Source organism: Peromyscus californicus, unplaced genomic scaffold (genome assembly GCF_007827085.1).
Source record: "Peromyscus californicus insignis strain IS unplaced genomic scaffold, ASM782708v3 Scaffold_6__1_contigs__length_162567912, whole genome shotgun sequence".
NCBI classification, from domain to species: Eukaryota; Metazoa; Chordata; class Mammalia; order Rodentia; family Cricetidae; genus Peromyscus; species Peromyscus californicus.
Genome location: NW_026294584.1, coordinates 115,826,185 through 115,852,931, shown reverse-complemented (window position 1 = coordinate 115,852,931; position 26,747 = coordinate 115,826,185). Strand labels below are relative to the sequence as shown.

General features: G+C 46.5%; 1 protein-coding gene across 1 annotated transcript in view; it reads right to left on the bottom strand.

The window, feature by feature from the left end:
• Window positions 1-12,046, bottom strand: part of Gxylt2 (glucoside xylosyltransferase 2) — a 96,726-nt gene extending 84,680 nt beyond the window's left edge. The window contains exon 1 of the mRNA XM_052722043.1: window positions 11,725-12,046. Coding sequence (XP_052578003.1) covers window positions 11,725-12,005 — 281 coding nt within the window. The 5' untranslated portion in view covers window positions 12,006-12,046. The remainder of the gene's footprint in view (window positions 1-11,724) is intronic.
• Window positions 12,047-26,747: the final 14,701 nt, after the last annotated feature.

Below are 26,747 nucleotides of genomic sequence, written 5' to 3'. Positions count from 1 at the left end.
GAGTTCCTCCCTCCAGGTTCCCGCCTTGGCTTCCCTTGATGGTGGACTATGGCCTGTAAACTAAATAACCCCTTTCCTCCCTTGCTTTGGCCAGTGTTTTATCGTGCAGGAGAAAGCTAACTAGAATAGTACCGTTCATGACTGGTGTTCTCTCTCTCTCTCTTTCTCTCTTTCTCTCTCTCTCTCTCTCTCTCTCTCTCTCTCTCTCTCTCTCTCTCTCTCACACACACACACACACACACACACACATACACACACACATACACACTAGTGCTGGGATTACAGGCATGTGCCAGAATACCTGGCTCAGTACTGTGCATAAAGTAAGGATGAAGTAGTCATTATCATCATAGTTATAATTAAATATTATCTTTACCAGATATCCTTGTGTCTCTCTAAATATGTTGTATTTGTGCCCAAACCAGGCTGGGAGGCAGTTCAGCAAAAAGCATATAAGCTCTAAATGTTGCAAATCAAATTAAAGAGTGGGCAGATTTCGTAAAATTCTCAGACAATGACCCGGGTTTCCATTAACCCACTCTCTGTCGATAAAAAGTCAATTACTTGAATGTGTATGACTTTGGGGTCACTAGTCTGACAATGTTAAGACCTTGAAATTCTCAGAAAAAAAAATGGGAGGAAGAAAATAGAACACAAAGGCTTGTGTCCCACCACAGCCATGGGCCCTGAGGAGATATGCCATGGACAAAGTTCTGTATGCTGCTTAATTCTCAGGGAATATGTGGCCCACACTCTGCCTTCTTAAGACTAAAACAACTGGTTCTGTGTCCCTGAAGAGACATGAGGGTGCTAGTTGGCATCTAGTAGACATTAGGACACCAGATCTGAAACCCTCCAGGAGTCGGGATAGGGGGTTCTGTCTCCTCCACTCTACCAGCCATTAGTCAGGAGACAGGGCCTTGTGTCCACTCACATGCGTGGAAGGCAAATCTCAGTGTCCTCAAAAGATCCTCCCCTCCAAAAGAGCCTGCTCGGATAGATGTGCCCCTGAACCCTCACTAGCACTCACGGTTCTGCTGCATGACCTATGCTGGCACTTCATGCCCCATGCCGGTGCTCCATGCCTCACACCGGCACTTCACTTGCCTCATTTCATCCCACCAGTGAGCTTGTGAGAAGGCCAAGGATTCCTGAAGACTGATGTATTCAAAATCACACACGAGGCATCTGGGTCCAGTTATGGATTAGGTCCCAGCTAACAAGTGGTGGGCAGTAAAAGTGCCCAAGGACAACAAAATACTCTGAGGAGGGCTGTGAGTTATCCCTGTACCAGATGCTTTACATCCATCCTTGTTTGACTTCTCCGGACCTCAGTTTCCAAATTCGCAGATTCAGAAGTTGTATTTTTGATTATGCATTCTTTATGTCTTATGGAAGAGGTGGGTCCCATATTATACAGTATGCATTTCTGCTAGATTACAATATTTCATGTATTCACAGTCATGGTATCAAGTAAACGTCACATTTGAACACACCAAAGCCACTCTGCCATCACAAAATCAGGGGCTCTCAATAAAGATGCTCTTCCCTGGCAGCTTGACTGGATACATACATGTGGGTGTGTCTATGAGGGTATTACCAGAAAGGTTTAACTGAAGTGGAAAGACCGACCTACCTATGAGTGTAGGGGACATTGTCCCTTGGGCTGAGGTCCTGGACTGAATAAAAAGGAGAAGGCAAGCTGAGCACCAGCATCTATCTGCTTCCTTACTGCAGATGCAATGTGACCAGCCGCCTCACGACCGATGAACTGTGCCCTCACACTGTGAGCCAAAATTAGCCCGGACTTACTTAAGGCTCCTTTTTAAATATTTTGTCCCTGCAACAAGAAAAGTAACCAATAAGGAATCAAGTCAAGAAAACTCCTATTTTCCAGGGAGTAGTTTTCAGAACTTCATAATCTGAACTTAGGTAAATGCTGGGAAATATTCTGGAGAAATATGAAATGAACTTTATCATCAATAAAATTCTCTTTTAATTTTTACAGGGATGAAATACAGGTACTGTCAAATTCTGTCCCATTTATTAGATGGTAGATGAAAACATGAAGTGTTCTTTAGAAAAATAAAACTGTTATCAAATTTTCTTGCAAAGAATCTTGCCTGTGTACGCGTGTGGAGGAATTAATTTGCCCAATGTTAAGTGAATTTAGTAATGGTGCTAAGGACAGGTGCTGCGATCCGAGTAAGTTGTTTGCTTTGGGGTAAGTGTCAGACAAGGCAAGCTAAGGTAGATTCAGAGAACAGGGGGGATTTACTGGGTTCTGGAAGCTGCGGGTGGAAAACAGAGCTGACCTTGGAACCAAAGTTGGGGCCTGCCTCCTCACCCCGATCCGATCCGGTGCCTCTGCGCTGCTGTGTTGCCTCGCTTTTCCACCCATGCGGGTTTCCATACTCTCTCAATGCAGTCCGGATTTCTCACCGGGTCAGAGGTTACCCACCTGTAAATCGCCTAAGCTTAGTATGCAGTCAAGTCTACAAAGTGGCTGCTGTGGTGCAGCAGAGGCTTACTTCCTGTGTACCCCGGAAACCACTCCCCTTTGTCTCCATCGATGGCTCCGTGGTTTTGATTGAGAAAATCTAGTTCAGCTAGATGACTCCAGATCCAAATAAGAGAAACTGCAACTCCAGCCTGTGTAACAGGAGGATCCGAGGCTAGAAGGACCCATCTGCTGATTCTGGGACTCAACAATGTTCTGAAAGTACTCGATATTAACCTATGACGGTTAATATTGATCGTCAACACGACAGGAGCTAGGATCACCACGGAACAAACATCCGTGTATCGCTGTCATAGAGTTTCTAGGCTAATTGAAGGGCAAAGACTCACCTACCCTAAGTGTGGGAGGCGCCATTCCACTGTCTGGAGTCCTGGACTGAACGAAAAGGAGAAAGTGAGCCGAGCACCAGGGTTCAGCTCTCTGCTTCCTGACTATGGCTGCTATGCGATCATCTGTCTCCGGCCCCTGCCATAATGCCTTCCCCGCCTTGATGGTTTGGACCCTCACACCGTGAGCCACATGGAACACTCACTTCCTCACTCAGGCTGCTTGTGCCAGGCAGTTGGTCACAACAATGAGAAAGGTGATTGTAATAGAGCCCCTTGACGCTCTCATCCTGTTTCCTCAGGAGCCGAGGGGGCAATTCCACTGCTTATATCTAGAAGACAGAGTCTTCTGTCCCGTGTTATAAGTTGATCCTTTTGGGCAAATTAACTGCAGCTAGAGAAATGAATGGATCGGTGTGCTTGGTCCTAGATACACAAAGCTTACAACTCAGAAAAAATGGGCTGTTGTAGTTGAAGTTTTCCTGTGTCCCACCTGGCCCATGGTCAGGACAAATCTCTCTCACCCACCAGTCCTGCGGACACAGGAAAACTTCAACTATAGGCTGTCATCTGGGCTTAAACCATCTGTCCCTTGGGGCTGTGGTTCACACAATAATTGTGAAGTGACTGAGGAAATGGAAGTCAGATGCTGTGGTAGTTTGAATGAAAATGGCCCCATAGGCTCATATGGATGGGCACTATTGGGATGTGTGGTCTTGTTGAAGTAGGTGTGACATTGTTGAAGGAAATGTTGGGTGGGGGGGAGCAGGGAGCTTTGAGGTTTCAGAAACTCAAGCCAGGCCTAGTGTAACTCATTCTCTTCCTGCTGCCTGTGGATCCAGATGTAGAACTCTCAGCCACCTCTCCAGAACCATGTCTGCCTGTAATGCCGCCACGCTTCTTGCCATGAAGATAATGGACTAAATCTCCAAACTGTAAGCCAGCCCCAATTAAATGTTTTCCTTTATAAGAGTTGCTATGGTCAGGGTGTCTCTTCACGGAAATAGAAACCCTAAGACAGATGCCAAGCACAACATCTACCATACCCGCTCCCCCAGGGAGTGTGAGTAGTCTCAAGGGATCAGACTCACTTAGCTTACATCCATTGGCTGATCTGACCTGAATCTGACCCTCCATTCCTTCCTACTCCCTTCCTCCAAATTACAGGCAGTTAAATCAAGCAAAGGCAATGGGATGAGAGAGAAAGTCTGCTGGAGCTCCTGGGAAATTAAAGCACCCCTCTCCTGCATATGGGAGGGAAGGAGGCAAGGATGATTCACCCAAGTTAGAGCTGGAGACATCAGCGGGAACCCATGTTTAGCTAAATGTAGACACTGGAGATCATATACAAAAAGATTCAAGAGGTGTGCAAATACGCAGGGGTGTATATGCACATACATATACATTTTGCTCGGTCAGCTTTGAAGGCTTATAAGAAATAACATCCCAGGAGCAGCAAGCATGTCCAGTGCCCAGCTCTTAGTTACAAGTACTACTCCTGCCCCTCCCCCTCCCCTGAGACAGACAGACAGACAGACAGACAGACACACACACACACACACACACACACACGTTACCAGGGTCCCTTGAAGAAAAGGTTGATAGCATGACTGTACAGGATGAGCCCTGAGCATTTCACAGTGCCAGAGAGTAAAGACGGACCCAACCCCCAACAACACTACAGATAAAACCAGGCTTGTGTGTGTGGCTCAGTGGGAGAGTGCTTGCCCATTCAGCATGAGATCCCAGGCTTGATCGATCACCCGACACAAAGCCAAACCAAAAATTCATTAGGGGACATGCGGTCAAGGACAGGAGGAGCCCCTGGCAGCCCAAGTGGGAACAGTTTTTAGCAACAGAACAGCCCTATGGAGGCGCAACCCAAAGCATGGAGTTTCTTGTGTCCAGACTGACAGAAACAAGGGAGGAAGTGACGAGTGAGGACTGAAGAGACACCAGTGTCCCCACAGGAGGAGGGCTTCCAGTAAGCTGTGTCAACATTGATCAAACTCCCCACACCTCAACTGTGGGTCGTGTTCCCTTCCTGTGTGCAGAACAGGAAGGGAGACAGGGCAGGGCAACAGCCCAGAGCAGAAACCCGGCAGGTGCCACCTCAGCCAGGTGGCCAGGACCAAATCAGTAGCTGAGAATCTCTTTGTTGTTGTTGTAGCCTTGGCTGGCCTAGATCCGTTTACATAGAAAAGGTTGCCCTTCAACTCCTAGAGCTCCGCCTGCCTCTGCCTCCTCAGTGCTGGGAATAAAGGTGTGCACCACCACGCTCAGCCCGTTGTGAACCTTATAGACAGAGCACATGAGAAGTGCTATGGTAGAGAGGGTTTTCCTTCTAGAGCTCTATAACCTAGGACTATGGTGAGTAAAATATCTCAAATATTCTGCTAAAGAGACCTTCCCAAATAACCCACCAGTGTTCTCCCTAACCAGCCAGATCTTTAAACACCTATGGCAGAACCCAAAGGCAAGTCTCCAAAACCTGTCAGAAACAGGCAGTCTAAGAGACTACTGCAGTGTCCATCCTGAAAAGGCGACAACATATAGCAAGGTCTGCTGAATGGGACCCTAGAACGGGGACTCGAAATGAACATTAATAATAATGTCTCAACGTGACTTCATCAACACAGTTGAACCCCAGCAGTGGAAGATCTTACAAGTTGCAGAAGTTGGGTACTGGCTGGAACAAGGTGGACCCTGTCTCTGTTCTCTAGTTCAGTCCATAAATATTCACCGAGTATCCACCATGCAGTCATCTCTGCCTTAGCTGTCAGGGATAACTGATTAATGGCACAGGCTGTGCACCTGAGATGGGAGAGGTAAATCAAACACAGTGCTCACACAGCTTTGACTGCAACAAAAACAAACCATTGACCAGGATGAGCGAGGAGATCTAGAGGGTGGGAAGTATCCGGATATGCACAGCTTGGAAGGCTTCTTTGAGAATAAGACGTTGGAACATAGACCCAAAAGAAGTGAAGTCCCTTGCTACATGAGGATGTGGACAGGAACGGCGGCCCAGTGACTGAAGGGAAGATAGAGAGAGATGAAGGCAGGGGACTGAACTGGTGTGAGATAGTAAGGGCTCAAAGACCACATGGAGAATTAAAATTTAAAGTTTAATTATTATGTGGGGACATGCACATGTGTGGGGGTCAGAGACAACATTGGGGGTTTCCACCTTGCTGAGGCAGGGTCTCTCCTGTTTCTGATGGTGTGCTGCAACAGTCCAGGTTAGCTAGCCCTCAAGCTTCTGGGCAATTCTGTTTCCACCTCTCATCTCATCCCGGGAGAGCTGGGACTCCATTTTATGCAGATCCTGGAGATCTAACTTAGGTCATCAGCCTTACAAGGAACATGCTTTTACAGGCTGACCAATCTCCTCTCCCACCCAAGAATTGTATTCTTAGTGTGATGGGACACGCACACACTGGACAGCTTTAAGCCTGCATAGTGACCTGCTTCGGTCTAACTTGTTCAAGATTATTTCAACAGCTGCATGGAAAATGAACTATAGGGGGCACTAGAGTAGAACCGCTCACACCAGAGTAGGCTTCTGCAGTGAGTGGTCCAAGGATGGCCGACAGCAGTACCCAGGGAGATGGTGGAGACGGTGGAAGTATGTTTTGTGGCAGATCTAGGAGAACTAATTTGAGTGGGAGTGGGCGTGTGCCAGACAACAAAACTGAGCTCTAGGCTCCACAAGATGTCACATCTGGTAAAGGCACTTGCCACTGAGCCTGACAAATTGAGTTCAATTCCTGGGACCTACATGGTGGGAGGAAAGAACAGAGTCTGGAAAACTGTCCTTGGACTGCCTACCACATGTGCTCTAGACCACATGCATGTGAAAACACACACACACACACACACACACACACACACACACACACACTCATATGTGTATACACACACGATTAAAAAATGAGCTGTGAAGGGAATCGAGACTGACAGCCACACAACGACATAGATGTTGCTCAAGTCCTTGACATCATGACTGTCCTCTAAGGCCACCATCTAATTCTGAGAGGGCAACAGACAGATTCTGCTACATGACATCATCCCTGTTTATTGAGACCTTTGTTCAGGCATGAGCCCTCTGAGGAGACTCATCTCGGAGATCAAAGGAAACCGCAGGAAACTGGTGAGGAGCAAGGATGTGCTTCCTCTCACTGGGGTGGCTGGGGAGGCGGCCAAGTGCAGCCAGCAGCTTCTCCATTGTCTCCTCTCCCTTCGAATCCCAGGAGGGCGGAGACTCCATCCTCCACCACACAGCAAATGCCTGGCAGTCTATGCGCCAGACACATTTGCCGAACAACTGTGGAGTATATTGACAGAGGCAGACCATGGGACCAGGAGAGACCTGAAGTCTTTTTCAGAAACCACATTTTAGGGGCTGATGAGAAGATTCAGTGGGCAAGGAGCTTGCGGCTAAACCTGAGGGCTTGTGTCCAACCTCAGAACCGACATGGTAGAAGGAAGGAGAGAGCCAACTCCTACAAGTTGTCCTCTGACCACCACACGTACACCGGGTGACAAGCTCAAGCACATACACACACAAAAGAAACATACGTAGAAATTTTTTTTTTCTGAAAGAAGCCATATTGTAAGAGAAAACAGGCTATCCCAGAAGAGGAAGAACAGAGTTCAGGAGGGGTCTGAGTCTGAGCAATCAGTGAGACAGTGCAGGGAATGTGGAGCTGACCCTCGAAGTGACAGCACGTGACAGTCATGGTTGCAATCCTCATGTGCTCATCAAAGGATCATCACATTAGAGCTGGAAGAGACCTCAGGAAACTTTGGATCGATCTGCTAATTTTTTTGTAGATGAAGAAAATAAGATGAAAACGGCTTGGGACCAGCACCCAATCTGCTGAATTCCACAGGCCATGTGCATCTTCTTTTCCCTTTTTAACATTGGTGTGTGAGCATATGCGTGCGTGTGTGTGTGTGTGTGTGTGTGTGTGTGTGTGTGTGTGTGCGTGCGCACTGCCGTCCGTGTGCTACATCACATGTGTGGGGGTTAAAGGACATCCTTAGGAGTGTCCTTGTCTCCCACCGTGTCTGAGAACGGTGTATATGCTAGGCTAGCTAGCCCTTAAGTTTCTGGGGGATTCTCCTTTCTCAGCCTCCCACCCCAACATAGGAGAGCTGGGGCTGTAGATGTTACCATGTCCAGCTGGACCTGAGTTCTGGAGATCCAAACTCAGGTGCCCACACCCGCATACCAAGCACTTCACTCAGCGAACCATCACTTCAGCCCTATTCTTTTTTATAATGCGGATCCCCAGTTACATTAAACTCCTTTTCCCACACATAGCTCAAAGAGTTTTCTGAAGCAAAATGGAAATGCAGTCTTCTAAAGTCTGAAATCTATTCCAAAGTAAAACTCTTATTTTAGAATTTAGCTTCTTTTTTTTTTAAAAAAAAAAACAAACCTCTTAGCAAACTTCTCTTATCATTCACTGAAGATTGGGCAGCTCACCATGTTCCCTTTTTATTTGGCTGCCAGGAAGCTTACAGCTAAATTTAGCACCTAATCCTTCAGTAATAGTGGTCTCGATTGTTAGCAAACAGTACTTATTACTCCCCTCCATGCCCTTCTTCTACAACTATTTTAATGACTCGCTTGCATACGTATCTTTTACTGTGGTCACCTCAAATTCTTTGTGGAAGCCAGCCAGGCCTAAACCATCCAGAAACCAAAACAGAAGAATTTCATTTTTTTGTTGGGCTCTACAGTGGTGGCTACCTCCAGGACGGTGTCCACCCATGATCGCATTCATGACCTGAAAGCTCAGACCTTCCCTCACAGCCTCGTGTTGATGTTGAAGGAAGTCGCCACAGGACAGATTGCATACAAATGGCTAGTTCTAAAATTGTAGGGTCTGCCTGCTCCCCAGGCAAGCCCATGGAAAACGTGCTGAAAATGAAAACAAGATGTGAAAGGAGAAGGAAGGGCTTAGCTCCCCACACTGACTGACGTGGCAGAGCTTCACTTACAGCAGGGCCCTCGGGAGGCCAGCCTAGGCTCGGCGGCGTGGCCAGCAGGTGGCCGGCTGGGTCCCATCTACCCTCGAGCTCTCTGCTAACTACAACCACACATCTAACCCTCACCACGAGGGAGAAATGAGATCACGTAGCCTCTATCTCCTCTGGATTCTGGCCACGTAAAAAGATGAAGCCACAAGGCTTTCTCTTCCCTCCCTAAATGAAATTCCTTCTCAACCACAAAAATTTCACCCAGGCAGAATTTAAAAAGCAATAAAAGAGTCCGGGTGGGGTGGGGTGGGGGGAGGTGGGGGGAGGAGGGGATCTTGCCCTCCTGCTCCCTTTTCACCTCAAACCTTGAGTCACCCTTGGTGGCGGGGAGGGTAGCAAAAGAAAGAAAACGCCCCCAGAAAATGTTGACTGTTTATGCATCTGAATCTGAGATGCCTGGTGGTATTTTTTTTTCCCCCACTCTTTCCAGAGTTTGTGAATTAGTTCTTCATTCCTCCGGTGCTGGGCATCATTTCCATGATCATCTAAGAGATATGTTCAGAAGAAAAATGGCTTCCAGGATCCTGTTGCCTGAGGCAATACAGCTTCTCTCTGGCGTCCATTGGGATTCTATTCACGATCTCCTGTGAGTCAGAGCCAATTTGTTCAGATGGAGACAAGAGGATGCTGCCCCAATGTCCCTAACACCTTGAAGAATGAGGCACATCCAAGAATCCATGATGCTTCTTTAGAAAAACCTCAGCGCAGTGATGAATTGCAGGCAGGACGGTTGCCTGACAGCAGGTTCTGTCCAGTCCCAGGCTGCCTGGGTCTTCAGCCTCCTCGAGCTCTTACCTGTAAGCCCTGCACAAAGAGCTCTTCTCATTCAGAGTCTGTAAAACTCAGATAATACTAATGGGTGCATCGTGGAGCAGCTCGGCCAGCCACAATGACATGTACTCAAAGCCAAGCCGAGGGATAGGAGATGGCTTCGTTGATGAAGAACAGGCGGGCCTAAGCAGGAAGACTTCAAAGTTCAGATCCCCGACTTCTGTAATTGCAGCTCTGGGGAGGTGGAGACAGGGGGATCCCTAGGGTTTGCTAGCAGCCAAATCTGCAAGCTCCAGGTTCAGTGAGAGACCATGTCTCAAGGGGGAAAAAAAATAAGATAGAGAGACGCTGGATGTCAACCTCTAGTCTTCACATGCACAAACACGTATGTACACACAGAGTGTAAAGCAGGAAGGCAAAAACACACATTAAAAACACTCATTACTGCCCATGTTTTAGGATTCTGTAGGGCTGACTGAGGTAGAAGAATCTACATTTGAAACAAGTTTTCATGATGCTGTACATCAGTTCTAATACCGGGAAGTTTACGGACCACTGTCAAAGGGTTACTGTAAGGACTGCAGTGTGTGTGTGTGTGTGTGTGTGTGTGTGTGTGTGTGTGTGTGCGTGTGTAATTATTAATAGCTATTTTTACATGGTGTTGTTGACACTGTTGGTTTGTGTTAAGTGATGCCAGCTTTTGTGATCTTAGACATCATAATGAACTTGTAGCTTAACTCTGAAATAATCTACTGTAAATAAGAAACCTCAGCAAACTGGAGGGGGAAAAAACCCTGCTAATTATACAACAGAAATAGCCTGATTTTTAAAAGTGCATACTCAGAACTTGTAAAGAGTTCTAAGAACTTTAAAGTCTCCAATTGGAGGTGGCAAGATGCCTCAGTGGGTAAGGTGTCTACTGCCAAGCCAGAAGACCTGAATTCATTCCCGGGCACATATCGAGTGGAAAGATAAAACCGACTTCTGACCTCCACACATGCCTCCCTCAACATGCATACACAAAATAAACAAAGTAATAAAAAAAAAGACTTAGATTGCTGGGGTATTTTCTCCCCGGACATATATATCCATGTGCATATATTGCAAGTAGAGAGAGAAAAGCTGACCCAGCTACTTCTTAAGGTTTCGTGTTTCTCTTAACTACAGTTGTTTTTTTTTAAGCGCTCAGACTTCGTCATTATGGTAAAAAAGAATTCTTCAACTTGTTTCAAGTAATTAAGGAGCCAGCAAATGTGGTCGTTGCAAGGCAGTTAGAAACAGCAGCCCTGAAGGAGCAGAGGAAACAGACGAACTACAAGACTCGGGACTGTTCAAAACCGTCTCCACAACAAAGGAGATGAACGCGAATCCCTAACCTGCGGGCATCCGGTAACGCCAGGACCAAAGATAAAAAGCTGCGATGAAAGGCAGCCGCGTGGACCGCCTCGTGTAGGGAGAGGGCAGGGTCGAAGGTTAAGATGGTTTCCCAGTGGGAGCCTTTGGCGGTCCTGCAGCTCCAACAGAGACCAGGAAACCCCAAGTCTGCCTCTCCCCCGAGCCACGCACCACTCCCTCCAAGAACAAAACTTCTTTCTAATCAACTTGAGCCAGATGCCGGCTCGCGGGCAGCACGCGGGTACCGGAGCTTGCACGGAACGCAAGCCAGTCCTGGCTCAACATCCAACTTTTCCAACTCCCATCAAGATCTGAATTCTCCCGTGAAACAAGAGAATGAGCTCCAGTTGCCTGGCGATGGCTTTTGAAAAATTAAACAAAGAGCACATGTTTGCAAGAACGCAACCAGACGCCTTGCCCTGACACTTGCGACCCGTAATCTACAAGCCACTTTCTCTGACACTTTTTCATGGAGCTGCATGGGTGTCACCAGGGTGGTCTGCGTGTCTCGCGGGGTGGGAAGAGGTAGAGAGTGGGTGAAACTTGAAATCTGCCTCTCCATCCATCCATCCAGCCCCAAGCCGCCCTTGAACTTGGCACCGGTGCGGGTAGCGAGACGCACGTCCCCAGATGGGAGGGATCCAGGCTGCCACGACTCACCTCGCCAACTTCTCGCGGCTGGCGGCGCGCGGGCGGCCGGCTCGGGGGCGCGGACGCGGTGGCCGGCGCCTAGGGGAGCGTCGGCCGGCGACCCCGGGGAAGGCGTGGGGCTCCGGAGGGCGCGTGGGGACCGGCGCGTGGCGGCGCTGAGGGGCAGCCTCGGGGCGCGCGGGGAACCCGGGGGGCTCCAGGTCGCGGCGGGCGCGCAAGGACAGCAGCGCCAGCAGCAGCACGGCCAGCGCCAGCAGAAGCAGCGCTGCCGCCTTACTGCGGAGCTTCATGGTGCGGCGCGGCGGCCCCGGGGCGGCGCGGACCCTCTGCGCATCGCGGCCCGCGGCGGCGCAGCGTCCAGGCTGGCTCGCCCGGGACTGGGGTCGAGGCTGGCGGCTGCGGAGGAGGACCAGGAGGAGGTGGAGGGGGAGGAGATGAGAAGCAGGGGGAGGGCTGGGAGGAGGTCCGTGTGGACTCGGGTGGAGCAGCCCTCCCTACCGTAGTGTGTGGAGTAGCGGCCCTGCAGCCCACCACAGCCGCCAGGCGCCTAGACCTCAGGTAGCGCAGGCTCGCTACACCTTCATTCATTCACTTCAGTCATTTTGTGAGTACTCATACTCACCCAGGCACTCGAATCCCCTCACTAGTCCACCCAGACATACTCAGACTGTCTCTCTCCGACTCAAGCAAGCATCCACTCACTGAAGACTCACTCTGCCACCCATTCACTCGCTGTCCCACCAGCTCCTTCACTGTGCCCACTCACCCATTCCATCCACCACTCCATCCAGCTCCTTCACGCGTCTGTTTATTTCATACCTGCTCCTGTCCTCCTCCTTGGTTTCATCCATCTATTCAGCTGTCTGGGGCACCAACCCAGTCCCTCTTGACGCAGGGCAGAATTTTTTGCACCAATGAAAAACTGCTGGATACAGTCCCGCTAGATCCATGTACTCTACTGCAATTGTAAAAACGGATTACAAGGTTTAAATCTGAAATCTGACAGTCACTGGCTTGATGAACCTGAGATAAACACAGAACTTTTCCAAGCTTGCAAAATGGGAATGATAAGCATTAAGTTAAACAATCCTTTCAAAAAGAACTGCACAATGTGGGGCTCAAAATGAGGGACCCAGTGGAATTTGTGGCAATGCATACAACAAAATAGTTTATCATACACACACACGTGCAATTCTGTTTTCCTTCTGGTGCAGAGCTAAGATAGAGTAATAACTTCACAATCCAGTGTAAGAATGGACTCTTCAGAGATGTCATCATTGGCGACCACCAGATCTGAGTCAGAATTGCACAGCTATTTTCCTATGGCATCCCAGTCAGGATCTGAAACATGAGGACATTCTCTTCTACTCTGCATGAACTGACAGGAGGCATTCTATAAACTCTCTCTGTGGCACGTCTGTTGGACAAAAAACACTAGGGAATCACATTGTCCCCGGGCTTCCAGAAGTTGTCTTGTAACTCATCTAAAATTTAATTACATTATAAATCATTATGTTAGCATCTGATTACAAGTCCTTGGGGACCCATTGTACTTAAAGTTATAGCAGTAAGGCTATCTAATAAATGGGAGGCTCTCACCATACAAGCACCTAAGAGGTAGCAGGGGCACGGTTGGCAATCTATGTGGCAAACTTGGAAAGAAAGGAAGCAGCTCAAACAGTGCAGTGGTCCTGCCTGGAATGGCTCTTCTTTGCGAAGAGCCCAGGTGTCATAAATCCCACTGTGAAGTGTCTAGACTCGTGGGAAGGATGCTCTGGGTGGTCACAGTAATTAGCAGCTTCTTCTGGCATGTTGCTGACATTGCAGCGGTGATCGGGACACTTGGCAGAGTAAAATATTGACCTGGGCCAAGGGCCAACACAGATACTCCAAGACCTGGCATTTGGCTTTCAGATTCAGAAATGCCATTATTTTGGAACATGGCCCAGTGGAAAAAAAGCTCCCCTGAATCTGCCTAGGTGCCTTCCCACTTTCTTAAGAAGAATGCTGTATGCAGCAAAGACCCAGTCAGGCAAAGTAGGTCAAAGCAATACATCACTGTGGCCAGGGTTTGGGCGTCAAACACAAAGAAAGAACTTGGAACCAATAGACTGAATCAAACAGAGAACATGCTTTTGTAGAAGTTTTCTGATGGATACGTGCACACACATGTTTGTGTGTGGGGGTGCACATGTGTATGACGTTGCACGTGTGTATACAGGTGTGTGTGTGTGTGTGTGTGTGTGTGTGTGTGTGTGTGTGTGTGTGGACTGTGGATGGCAGAAGACACTTGGGCTGTAGTTTTTTAGGCACTCTACACCTCTGTTGGGGGAAGCAGGGTCTCTCACAGGCCTGGAGCTCACCGAGTAGGCTAGGCTGCCTAGGCAGCAAGCCCCAGGGACCTCCCTGTCTCCATGCCCAATGCTGAGATTATAAGAGTGCACCAACACTCTTCAAGGAAGAGGGAAAAGCTCTCTACTCTTTTTTTTTTTTTAAATGTGGACTCCAGCCCTCTGAAACAGCATGACCAAGGCAACTTATAAGAGAAAGCATGTAATTGGGCTTACAGTGTCAGGGGATTGGAGTCCACGATGCCAGAGTAAATGCTTGTTGGTTCCTCTCTCAGCCTCCCAAATCTCTTTCTCCCTCTGGAATATTGACACCTCTAGCTACTGGCTGCTCCTGCCAGAAATTAGACCCATTCTCTTTCCCTCACTTTCCAGATGAATTATCTATGGCCTCATAAGAAGTAGCTCCAGGGAGTAGGGGTGGGGTGGGGGTAGGGGATGGGAGGAGAGGAGGGAGGGGAAACTGTGGTCAGTATGTAAAATAAATGAAAAAATGGTAATAAAATAAAATGAAAAGAGCAGGTCCAAAATAAAATAAAATAAAAATAACAGATCCAAAATATAGTTGGGTAAAACAACGCATATCTGGGTTTTTGTTTGTGTTTTTGAGACAAGGTCTCACCGTGTTACTCCAACTGTCCTGGAACTTGCCATGTAGACCAGGCTGTCCTCAAATTCACAGAGATTCCCCCACCTCAGCCTCCTGAGTGCTGGCATTAAAGGCATGGGCCACCATCCCTAGCTACAATGCATATTTGGTTTCACAGTTTCCGCATGTTGAGAATGAGGTTGGTTGGCCAAGGTGTGCCATCCAATCAGAAGCTTCAGCTGGGAAGTATGGCAGATGGAAGAATCCAGCTTCTCTTGGTCACTGGACTAAGGGCAACTGTTCTTAACTGGCTGGGGACCAGATACCTCCTTCAGGTCCTTGCCAGGGGGGGCTTCCTCTTTCTGTCAAGACAAGGTCATAAAATAAGAGAGACAGACCCTCTTAGCAAGATAAAAGCTCCAGGCTTTTTCTACCGAATCTCAGAGGTGGCTAATCCCATTGCTTTGCCATCTTTCTATTTGTCCAATCCAATCCACACCCGTGGGGAGGGAATTACACAGGGTCTGAACGCCAGGAGGAAGAGACACCTGGAACCCCTGTGAAGCCCTACCTTCCTACCCTCGCCCCCTATTCAGCAAAACAATTCCTTCTGTTGGTGCCCCCTCTCAAACCTAGCTGGTAGCTGTGTCGAACCCACCACAGAAACCAATACCAGGTAGGAACAACCTACCCTGAGCCAACAAACTCTGGGGGCTCTTTGGGACAGTTCTGAGAATGAAAGTCCCCAAGGAGGATGGTTTTAGGATTTCAGTGTTGTGAGGCTCCCTCTGGGAGACTCTTGCAGCTTTTCACAGCAAGTATTGGAGAAAAAGCTCCACCCACTTCTGGCAGGGGACAAGAAGTGTCCATTAAGCCATTTTGAAGCCCACCAGGTCTTCCAAAGAAGGCTTCCCATCAAGAGAAACTTCCTCGAAGGCTAAGTTTATTGGGGTGTAACAGAACCCTACCAACATCGGGGAAGGGAAAGACCCAACTTCAGCCCCTCCCAGTTAGCTTGTCCTCCTTAAGACTGATGTAGGGCACCAAGAAGCACTCGTGATGCCCCCTGCTGAGTGCCACGGACATCAGAGACTTGGCAAGACTAACCTCAGCGCTCCCCAACGCTCCTTTCCTCCGCACCTTGCCAGCACATCCCCAAAGCCACCCTGACCTCAGCTCTTTATGCCCAGTGCAGAATCCTTGACATTTGGCGACAACAAAAACATCCTAAGTCATGTGAAAAGGCAGAAGGCACAGACTGAAGAGACAGTGCCTGTACCAAATGAGTTTCAGATTCGCCGCCGATGTGACACCATCGATGGGATGACCAGTTAGGGACTTCAGACAAGTGCTCTTAGTATCCTAAAAGCTCCAATGAGAAGAGCAGGACAACACCTAAGAACAGGTGCGTGATAAAAAGAAAAAGATGGGAATTCTAAGAACCAAGAAGAGCTGCTGGTGACTGACAAAAATAAAGCCCCTGAACATATATGAAGATTTTTTTTCAGAAGGGTCTCATTTCCTTATGTCCAGGATGGCTTTGTGCTTACCATGTAGCCAAGGATGAACCCTCCTGCCTTCACCTCCTGAGTGTTGGAATTGCAGACATGTGCAAGATCAAGGTAGCCAACATCTTAACAGATGGCTGGCCTCGAACTCACAGAGATCCGCCTGCCTCTGCCTGCCAAGTGCTGGGTCGATATTTTCAATACGGCAGGCCTTCCCAATTGATCCATAGGGTCACACAACTGGCATTCAAATATCAGTATTTTTATTTATGTATTTATTCATTCATTCATTCATTCATTTATTCATTCACTTATTTATTTTAGTGTATGTACATTAGTGTTCTGCCTGCATGTATGTCTGTGTGAGGGTGTCAGATCCCCTGAAACTAGAATTACAGACATGTGTGAGCTGCCATGTGAGTTCTGAGAACTGAATCTGGGTCCTTTGGAAGAGTAGCCAGTGCTCTTAACCACTGAGACATCTCTTTAGTCCCCCAAATACCAGGATATTTATTTGGTGGATATGGACAAAATGCTTTTCTATTTGAATGGAGAGCCAAACGCCTTCAAATAACCAGCTCAGTATTGAGGTTAAAGACAGTTATAGTGTTAATACTTACTATAAAGCTCAGTAATCAATATAGTATGGTATTGGTGAAAATACAAACAAATCAGTACAACAGAATACAGCGCCTAGATGTCAATTCACGCAAATTCCAGGCAATTCAATGGAGTAAAGATTCCTTCTCAACAAGTGTGCTGGAACAGCTGGATTCCCACCACAAAAAACAAATCTAATCACATATCTTACACCTTACACACACACACACACACACACAAACACACACAGAAATAAATAAATAAATAAATTTTTAAAGAGGTATTTGGCATCAGGTGCTGTTTGGAAAATTCACATTACGAGGAGAAAGTGCCTTGCTCCTGTTAGACCATCTAGGGACTACAGCACTGACACCACCAGATGCTGAGGCTGTGGAGTGTTCTGACAGCTGCTTTGAAAGGCAGGTTGACAACTTCTTAGGAAGATAAATGTAGGCTTATGACACAGTTAAACACAACACCTGTGGTGGTTTGAATAAGAAAGGCCCCCATAGGCTCCCATTTGAATGTTTGGTTCCCAGTTGGTGGACTGTTTAGGAAGGATTAGAGGCTTGACCTTGTTGGAGAAGATGTGTCACTGGGGGTGGGGCTCTGAGGTTTCAAAAGCCCATGCCAGGCCTAGTCTCACCCTCTCTCTGCCTGATCAACTTTCAGATCAGGTATCAGCTCTCAGCTACTGCGTCAGCACCATGCCTGCCTGCCTGCCGCCATGCCACGATGATCATGGGCTAATGCTCTGAAATGGTAAGCAAGCCTCCAATTAAATGCCTCTCTTTATAAGTTGCCTTGGTCATGGTGCCTCTTCACAATATAGAACAGTAACTAAGACAACACTCCAAAATATTTACCCAAGTAAGTAACAAAAATGTACACGTGGACTCTTACAGAATTGCTATCCATTTTCTCCAAAACTGGACGTCACCAATACTTTCTTCAGTAGGTGGATTAGTAAATAAATAATGAGATGTGAAAACAATGTGGTATCATTGACAAAGAATAACTGAATGATTAATCCACAAATAAAACCTGTTTGGGAACCTCACGTCCACACGGGTGTGAAAAAAGTCTGGGAAGGTTTTATCTTGTATGACACACTGTAGAAAAGGTAAATCCATGTAGACAGCATAAGGATGGAGAGCTGTGGTTAAGCAGTCAGCTGAGGATTCTTAGGCTGTTGGGATCGGCTGCATGTCACTAGTAATAATGCAGATGGGTGCCACTGTGTCATAGTAGATACATGTCATTATACTGATGTCCAAACTTACAGAATGTATAGCAGAAACAGTAGACACTGACAGAAATCATGGATGTGGGTGACGATGACATGGTAAAGAGTAGTCCTAGCTTTGAGAAAGTAGAGGCAGGCGAAGCCTGGGCTCCCTCTCCAGCCAGTCTAGTCTACTTGGTGAGGCCTGGACCAATAGAAACCCTGTCTCAAAAAAGAAGGTAGATAACTCCTGAGGAATGATACCCTAGGTTGACCTGTGGCCTGCACATGCATGCACACACATATGCATACCCATAGGAACACACACACACATTCACACATGTTTTCTCTCTCTCTCTCTCTCTCTCTCTCTCTCTCTCTCTCTCTCTCTCTCTCTCTCTCACACACACACACACACACACACACACACACACACACACACACATACACACAGATATAAGGCTGTATGTCTAAGCACAGCCTGGGACTCTGAATTCTAAAGTTTTCTTATGTCCTGCAATTGCTGCTGGTCCAACAATTTGAGCTGGAAATGAAACTTAGTAGACATTTAAAAGTTATCTTTGAGCCGGGTGGTGGTGGTGCACGCCTTTGATCCCAGCACTCAGGAGGCAGAGCCAGGTGGATCTCTGTGAGTTCGAGGCCAGCCTGGTCTACAAGTTGAGATCTAGGACAGTCACCAAAACTACACAGAGAAACCCTGCCTCGAAAAATGAAAAAAAAAAAGTTATCTTTGTTTTTTGAGACAGCATCTTGGTATGTACTGAGGCTGGCTTTGAACTTACAACCCTCTTTTTCCCTACTTTTCTGAGTACTGGGCCTGAGCCACCTTGTCTGTCAACCCTTCCTCTTTATAGGTAGTTACCTCAGGCATCTCACAGTAGTGGTGGCAAATGGTTTAGTTGTCCCCACACAAACACCATCCAGTCCACCTTTCCCACATCAGTGCAAGATATCACCTTGTCATGTTGTAATGCTCCTGTGTGCATTTTAGAATATAGCCAGGGTTTCTATCCCATTCTGTTCACATGTCTCCTGTATATGAGTGAAAAGGCATTTTCATAGCATCTAAAGTGTGTTTACACACCCGAAATGGTGAATCTGAGCACGTTGGGAGTTTTCTATTTTTCCACATGAACTTAGAACTAGTTTGTCTCGTAAATTTCCAAATGATGCATTGGCATTGAGGCTACCTCATAAATTAACTTATGAAGAGTTAACATTTTCATTATGATGAGCTACCCAAGACAATGATGTGTCTCTTGTTTGTTCAAATTGCATTTGGTGTCTCTCAATGGTGTATAAACGCCTTTCGATATGCATGACTGAGCTGGTGGGACCGAGGAGAGTCACTGATGCTCCAAACCCAGGAAGTTAACAATCAGAAGGATTCTTCAGTACTGAAGCCTAACATGGCTGTGAAGATTAGACTGTTAGGACACTTAATGAAGACACAGTCCCCTCAAAAAGTGGCACTTTGGGTAGGAACACAACGAGGAGTCTCCCTCCCAGAAACTGCCAACTATGCTCCTCAGAGGAGGGCAAAGACAGCAGGGACTTGGGGATTCTCAATAACCCCCATTCGAGTTGACCTTCCATGGGAAAAAAGCTTCAGGTAGAAATTTTAGATCCAAACAGTCTCAAATAGGCAGTTCCTCCAGTTTCCAAAAGCAAGAACTCATTTTCATTGACCAAACACAATTTAATTCTAGGCATAAGTTAAACATTGTCTACTTAAAAGCTCCAACTCTCACCTGATTTGAAAATAGCGCTTTTTTTTTTTCAAATGTAATTAGATAGATACTGGTAATTAGGAATCCTGAGGTGAAATCATTCTGGATGTAGAGAAAGACCTAAAGGCAATGGCTGGTGTCTTCCCCATGTAAGAAGGGGAGAGGAGAACTGGGAAGTATAGTTCAGTGGTTGGCTCTTATCTAGTGTGCTAAAGATGTCCAAGACCCTGTGTTTCATCCTCAGGAACACAAAACTATACATGGAAGAAGAAAGTGAGAGGGCACCGAGAAGCACACACGCAGGAAAGAGAGCCATGTGAAGATTTGGCTCACAGTGTCACAATTTTTTTTTTTTTTTTTTTTTTTTTGGTTTTTCGAGACAGGGTTTCTCTGTGTAGCTTTGCGCCTTTCCTGGAACTCACTTGGTAGCCCAGGCTGGCCTGGAACTCACAGAGATCCGCCTGCCTGTGCCTCCCGAGTGCTGGGATTAAAGGCGTGTGCCACCACCGCCCGGCCTCAGTGTCACAATTTTAACGATGCCATGGCAACCAGAAACTGGAAGAAGTAAGGGGAATTTTCCCCATAGGCTTGCAGGGCAAGCATGTCCCTGCTGGCAGTATGACTTCAGCATTTGGCCTTCCCAAACTCTGAAGTTACCCAGATGTAATTTGCAGTGGACGCCCTAGTCGACGAATGCACCAGCTTTCTAAGAATTCACACATATAAAATTCAAAGAACTAGATTTTATAACCCCAGACCAGAAAACAGAGGAGGAAGTAAGTCATGACAAGCAAAAATCAGCACAAAGAGCAAGCTGCAGAGAATGTTTGGCTAGCATGATGCAGGCCTAGCAATGGCTAGTGTGGGAGCCAAGATAAGTATATACAATAGTTCTAAAGAAATAAGAGTCTTGGGAGATGGCCCAGTCAGTAAAGGTCCGGAGTTCAGATCCCCAGCGCCCATGTAGAAAGTTGGATGTGGTGGTGCAATGGAGTGGCAGAGAGAGAAGGCTCTGTGTAACTCACTGATCAGCTGCTCGTCTTGGCCCTGGCTCAAAACTAATGTGGAGAACAATAGAAAAAGGCATCCAAAGCTGACCTTTGCTCTCCACATGTGTAAACACATATGCCTAACTACAGACACATGCATATGAACACACACATACATGCATACAATGTAAACGTCACTAAAATAATAATAGAGAATTAGGAGAGGTTATGGAACTGATATTGATATAGAGATTACCAAAAGGAACTAGGAAGTTGGGGAGGAGGCATTACATCTAAAAACTTTAAATATATAAGTAGAAACTCAATTAATGGATTAAATAGCATGTGAAATTTATCTGTTGGAAAAATGAGATAAAACTAGGTGATAGGTCCAAGGGAGTATCTTAAAATGTAGTTCTAAAAGTTTTTTTTAAGTCATAAATTAGGGAGGGTTGGCAAGACATCTCCCAAAATGAAGAGAGTTTTGATCCCAGCACCCACACAAAAGCAGGCAGAGTAACCCAATTGCAGTCCTTGCACTCAGGGGGAAGAACAGGGAATCCCTGGGGCAAACCTGCTAGGTAGACCAGCACGAGCTGGAACTGGCAAATTCCAGGTTCAGCAAAAGACCTCTGCCTCGGGCCTGGTGAGATGGTTCAGCAGTCAGTGGACAGCACTTGTTCCTCTTGCAAACGACCTGGGTTCAATTCCCAGCACCCTAAGGGTGGCTCACAAACACCAGAAACTCTAGTTCCTGGAGACCGACACCCACTACTAACCCCTGTACGTACCAGGCATACACATATATGCTGGCAAAGCATACACACATGAAATAAAATAGATAAATAGACCCAGGCCCTGCCTCAGTAAATAAAGTGGCGAGCAACTGAGGAAGAGGGCAGGGGTCACCTTTTGGTTTTCCCAAGCAGCAGCAAACATGTATGCCTACATATACACACGTGAACACGTATATACACTAGCACACACAGCCACGACACACAAATGTAAAAAGAAATTAAGAGTTGGGAGTGAACCTCCATGGTAGAATGGTTGCCATACACGTGCAAGGCCCTGAGTTTGATTGCCAGCATCACAAACAAATCAGAATCAGAAGGCATGTTCTTGCTTTCCCAGTCGTGGTGATCAAATACCTGACCTAAGGCAGCCTAAGGGGGAAGAATTTATTTTAGCTCAGAGTTAGATGCAGTCCATCATGGAGGGCAAGGCATGGTGGCAAGTGGTTGAGGTGGCTTGTCACACCGAACCTGCAGTTAGGAAGCAGGCAGATGGGAAAATGAGTGTGCCCAAGCCATGAGTGTGCCCAGCCCATGAGACAGCGCTGTCTACATCCTCCCTCTTCAGGGAACTCTCTCTGGAATCTCACCAACATACCTAAAGATGTGTCGCTCAGGTGATTCTAAATTCAAGCACATTGGCCATCAAAATTAATCTTCACAAAATGTTCAGGTCCAGGAAAACAACAGGATAAGATCTAATAAAGTTATATGATTACACATATGTGTATACTATCTCTCCACTTATCTCTCCAATCAGTGTTTCAGAAAGAAAGACTAGGGGCTTGGAGAGGGAAAGTTAGGCATGAAAATGGCTGTGTTCTATGGCACTGAAAAAGACACAAACCACTGATTTAAAAAGTATGATTCATAAGAAGAAATCTATATCTAGACAGAGTTCTACAAAAATACAGAGCATAAAGATAGAAACCTTGGGCAGGAGAGATAGCTCAGTCAGGAAATGTATACCGTACATATATATATGAGGGCCTGAGTTCTATTCCCAACACCATGTAAAAAGCCAAGCATGCAGGTGTTTGCATGTAATCCCAGTCAGCGCTGGCGGGAGTGGGGGGGGGGCAATAAAGCTAGCATGGCCCTTGGGGCTTGCTGGCCCATCAGTCTGGCCTAATCGGCAAGCTCTGAGTTCTACTCAAAGACCTTGTTTCAAAAAACAAGGTGGATGGCTCCTGAGCAACTTGAGGTTGAGGTTGACATCTGGCCTCCACACACAGAAGCACATGTGTGCATGTGCTCTCTCTCTCTCTCTCTCTCTCTCTCTCTCTCTCTCTCTCTCTCTCTTTCTCTTTTTCTCGACTTTAAATCCATACAGTGAAATGCCTGATACTTGTAAGTGAACTGAAGTCAGATTCTTACCAGCCATAGTTTAGATCAGTGGTTCTCAGTCTCCCTAACACTGAGACCCTTTAATACAGTTCCTTACGTTGTGGTGACCCCCAACCATAATTATTTTGCTGCTACTTCATAACTGTAATCTTGGTACTGTTATAAATCACAATGTAAATATATGATATGTAGGGTATCTAAAATTTGAATCCTATGAAAGGGTCATTTGACCCCAAAGGGGTCTCAATGCACAGATTGAGAACTACTAATATAGATGGATGACAGTGGAATAGCTGTATCTTCAATGCACAGAGAAAATATCTTTCATTCCTTGGATCCCTTTGTGTTGACAAGTTACTTACAGCTCAGAGAGTACAAAGGAAATACCCGAACATGTGAAGTAGGCTCTAAGATTGTGTGATGAATTGATGCTAGGAGGGTTTTGAGATGCATCATAAAAAGAAGCCCAGTTTCCCCTAATATCTTTTGCTGGAATGTGGATGTTAAAACTGTTGCTGGAGCCAGGTAGAAAGAGTTCACTCATTTAGAATGTCAGTAGAACGTAATTAACAGGATCAGTAATGGAGGCAAGAGGGACAAAGGAAGATGGAGAAAAGGTAGCTGAAGCAAGAGGTGGGAATGATTCAAATCAAGAAACAAGAGTACAAGAAAGCTGGGCATGGTGGTTGTGGGAGGCCAACTGGGAGGCCGGCTCCAACATTTTACCCCAGAGTACTCTTGAGAAGAGAGGGATAAGAGATTTAGATAGAAGGATAGAGGGGAGAGAAACAGATAGAAACACAGGATAGCCTCTGGAGGGCCTGGATCCTAATCCACAGGCCCCTTCTGTCTCTTCTAAAGGACTATTTATAGGGATGCCGAGGGATGGAGCAAAAGACCTACCCCTAGCTCAGGCAAGTTCAGACCCTTCCAATCACCTAGAAACCATGCACATGGTCAAGCAATCCTCTAATGCAGCTCTGCTGGGTAAAGCAAGCTCAGATCTCACTAGGAAACCTTTGTGGGCCTCCTCAGGTGGTGTATGCCTTTCATCCCAGCACTTGGAGGCAGGTGGATCTCTGTGAGTTTGAGGCCAGCTTGGTCTACGTATCTAGTTCCAGGACAGCCAAGGAAACATGGTAAGACATTATCTCAAACAAAAAAACAGTGAAAGAAAGAACGAAAAAGAGGAAGGGAGGGAGAAGGAAGAGAGGAAGGAAAAAAGGGAAGGAGGGAAAGAAAGGTTAATGACATGGAGTCTCTCCTGGAGGCCCTAGAAGAATTCAGCCATGATAATGCCATCGCTTTAGTGCAGTGAAACTCATTTCGGACTTCTGACCTCCGTAGGAGAACACATCTGTGCTGTTTTAAGTCTGTGACTCTGTGGTGACGGGTATCTGCAGCTGTGCAGAGTTCTTGGGGATCTCAGTCCGTCGCCCTCTTGTTTGGAAGTTCCTGGTGGTGTGAGCCTTAGAGTGGCTGAGAGTCAAAGAGAAGGGACTAAGGTCCTAGAATCATTTGGGGGTGGGGAATGCTCCCACTGACAAAATTTCCTCCCACGAGGCCCACACCATTCAAAAATCCCAGTATCTATCAGTAGCCCCAGAAGCTTAGGATCAAGCTTTTCAAATATGTGCCTTTGGGGGAACTTTTACAATCTATATTACAGCAATATCTACTATTATAAGTTTTAATGATACTGTTGGGATACACTATGGTTTTAAGATCCATCTAACTATTAGAACATACTGCCTCATAGTTCATTTTCACCGGACTATGGAGAAGCTCAGCAGGCTTGTTTGAATAGACTGTAGTGGTCAGATAAGGGATTAGAAGGCAAGGGAAAGAGGGAAGAGAGGAGATTTATTGTGTGTATTACAAATAGGTCACAAGAGCATTGCTTTCGCCAAGTCCTGCGGGTAAACTCAGGATGTGATTTTACTCTTAAGGTACATGGATGCTGTCCCCATTTTCCAGAACATACATACAACTAGAACTGAACATCTTGGAGTGTTTTGGGGACTGGACTGTCGGAAGTGATAATGCCAAAGGAGGATCGCTGATGTGTACTAGCAGCTCACACCTCAGCTACAATCACTGAAACAGTGGTGTTGGCCTGTAATAGCGGATGGATGAAACAAAATGTTAGAAAAAAAAAATCAAAAAAATGTCTTGTTCAGCATTAATCCGTGATGTGAAGAAGAAATGGTTTTTCAAGCCAGTGTAGTAGAATAGCTTTGGAGAGAGAGCATGATGAAAAACATCCTGCATTGGCCTGGTACTTACTAGAAGGTGCAAGGCCCTGGGTTTGAACTTCCCAGCCCAACCAAACCAAATTTGTGCATGATGGAATAAAAAGTTTAATATTGGGGCTAGAGAAATGACTTAGTGGTTAACACTGCTTGCCATACAAGCATGAGGTCCAGAGTTCAGATCCCAACACACACATAACAAATCCAGGAATCAGTCCTGCACATTCCTGTAGCTCCAGCTCTGAGTAGGTAGAGACAAAAGGATTTCTGAGGATTGGTGACTGCCAGCCAGGCCCAGAAAACACAGGCTCTTGGTTCAAGGAGAGGCCCTGCCTGCAAGGTAGAGAGTGATAGAAGAGGCATAGGCATGTACACACACATGCACACACACACACACATGCACATACAAATAAATAAATCTTGAAAGTTGACCATTAAGAGGCTGGTGAGATACTTCAGAAATCAAGAGCGCTGGCTGCTTTTCCAGAGGACCTGGGCTTGATTTCCAACAACCACATGGTGTCTCACAACCATATGTAACTCCAGTTCCTGAGAATCCAACATCTTTTTCTGGCCTCCTCAGGCACAGTGTGCACATGGTTCACAGACATACACACAGGCAACACACACACACACACACACACACACACACACACACACACACACAACAATAGAAAAGATTATACAGTGGAATAGTAACAAAACTCACATAAAATAATTGAAAGACAGTTGAAGTAAAATGCTTCATGATTTCAGTTTGGAGATGGCTTTTGCGGCATAGAAATAGTCAATGTTGTTTATAACGGCACAGCTGAGTGTCTGCTAACTGGGAGACGGTGAGCTACAGTACATCAATAAAATGTTACTATTATACACAGGTTTTTCATACAGCATTACTTAAAATAACCTAGCCAACAGTATGCGTGGTTTGGTCTTATTATAGGCATAGATGTTTGAAAAAGAAGCAGAGAACGTCAGTGGTGTGTTATATCTTGATGGGAAATTAATTTCCTTTGTGTTCCCCATGTTTTTCTATTTTAATAAGCAATTCTCTAAGACAACTTAATGTTCCTGTGACTTTTCTTAGCAATTCTTAGTGCTTTAAAAACTTAATGGAAACTGTCTTGTTTTCAAGAGCCAAAAGCTGGAAATGAGTGAACAGAGACACAGTCTGGACGATCCAGGTTGTAGAGAACCTTTGAATAATAAAAGAGAATAGCACGTGTTGTGACATGGGTGACCCCCAAACACTGAGGTATGTGAAAGAAGCCAGACCCAGAAAGCTGCATGAAAGAAAGTGGAGGGACTCGGGCCAGCTGGAGCATGGCTAGCATGGCAAACAGGGCTCTGGCAGGCCTTGCCTTCTCCCCCATTCCCTCTGCCTTGCTACAAACCTTTAGATTACATCCTAAAGCTAGCCCCCAAGGTCCATTCCCTTACTTGGCCACTTCCTCCTCCTGAGGCTGACCACCAAGGTCCAGCTACCCAAGTATTGAATTCCAACAATCAAAGACCCCTTTTTGGCTCACCTAATTAACATGCCCAATTAAAATTGATCACCTCATCCTAATGGGGCTTCCTGTTTTTTACCTTTATAAACCACCATTTGCTTACGGGCCATGTCTGTCT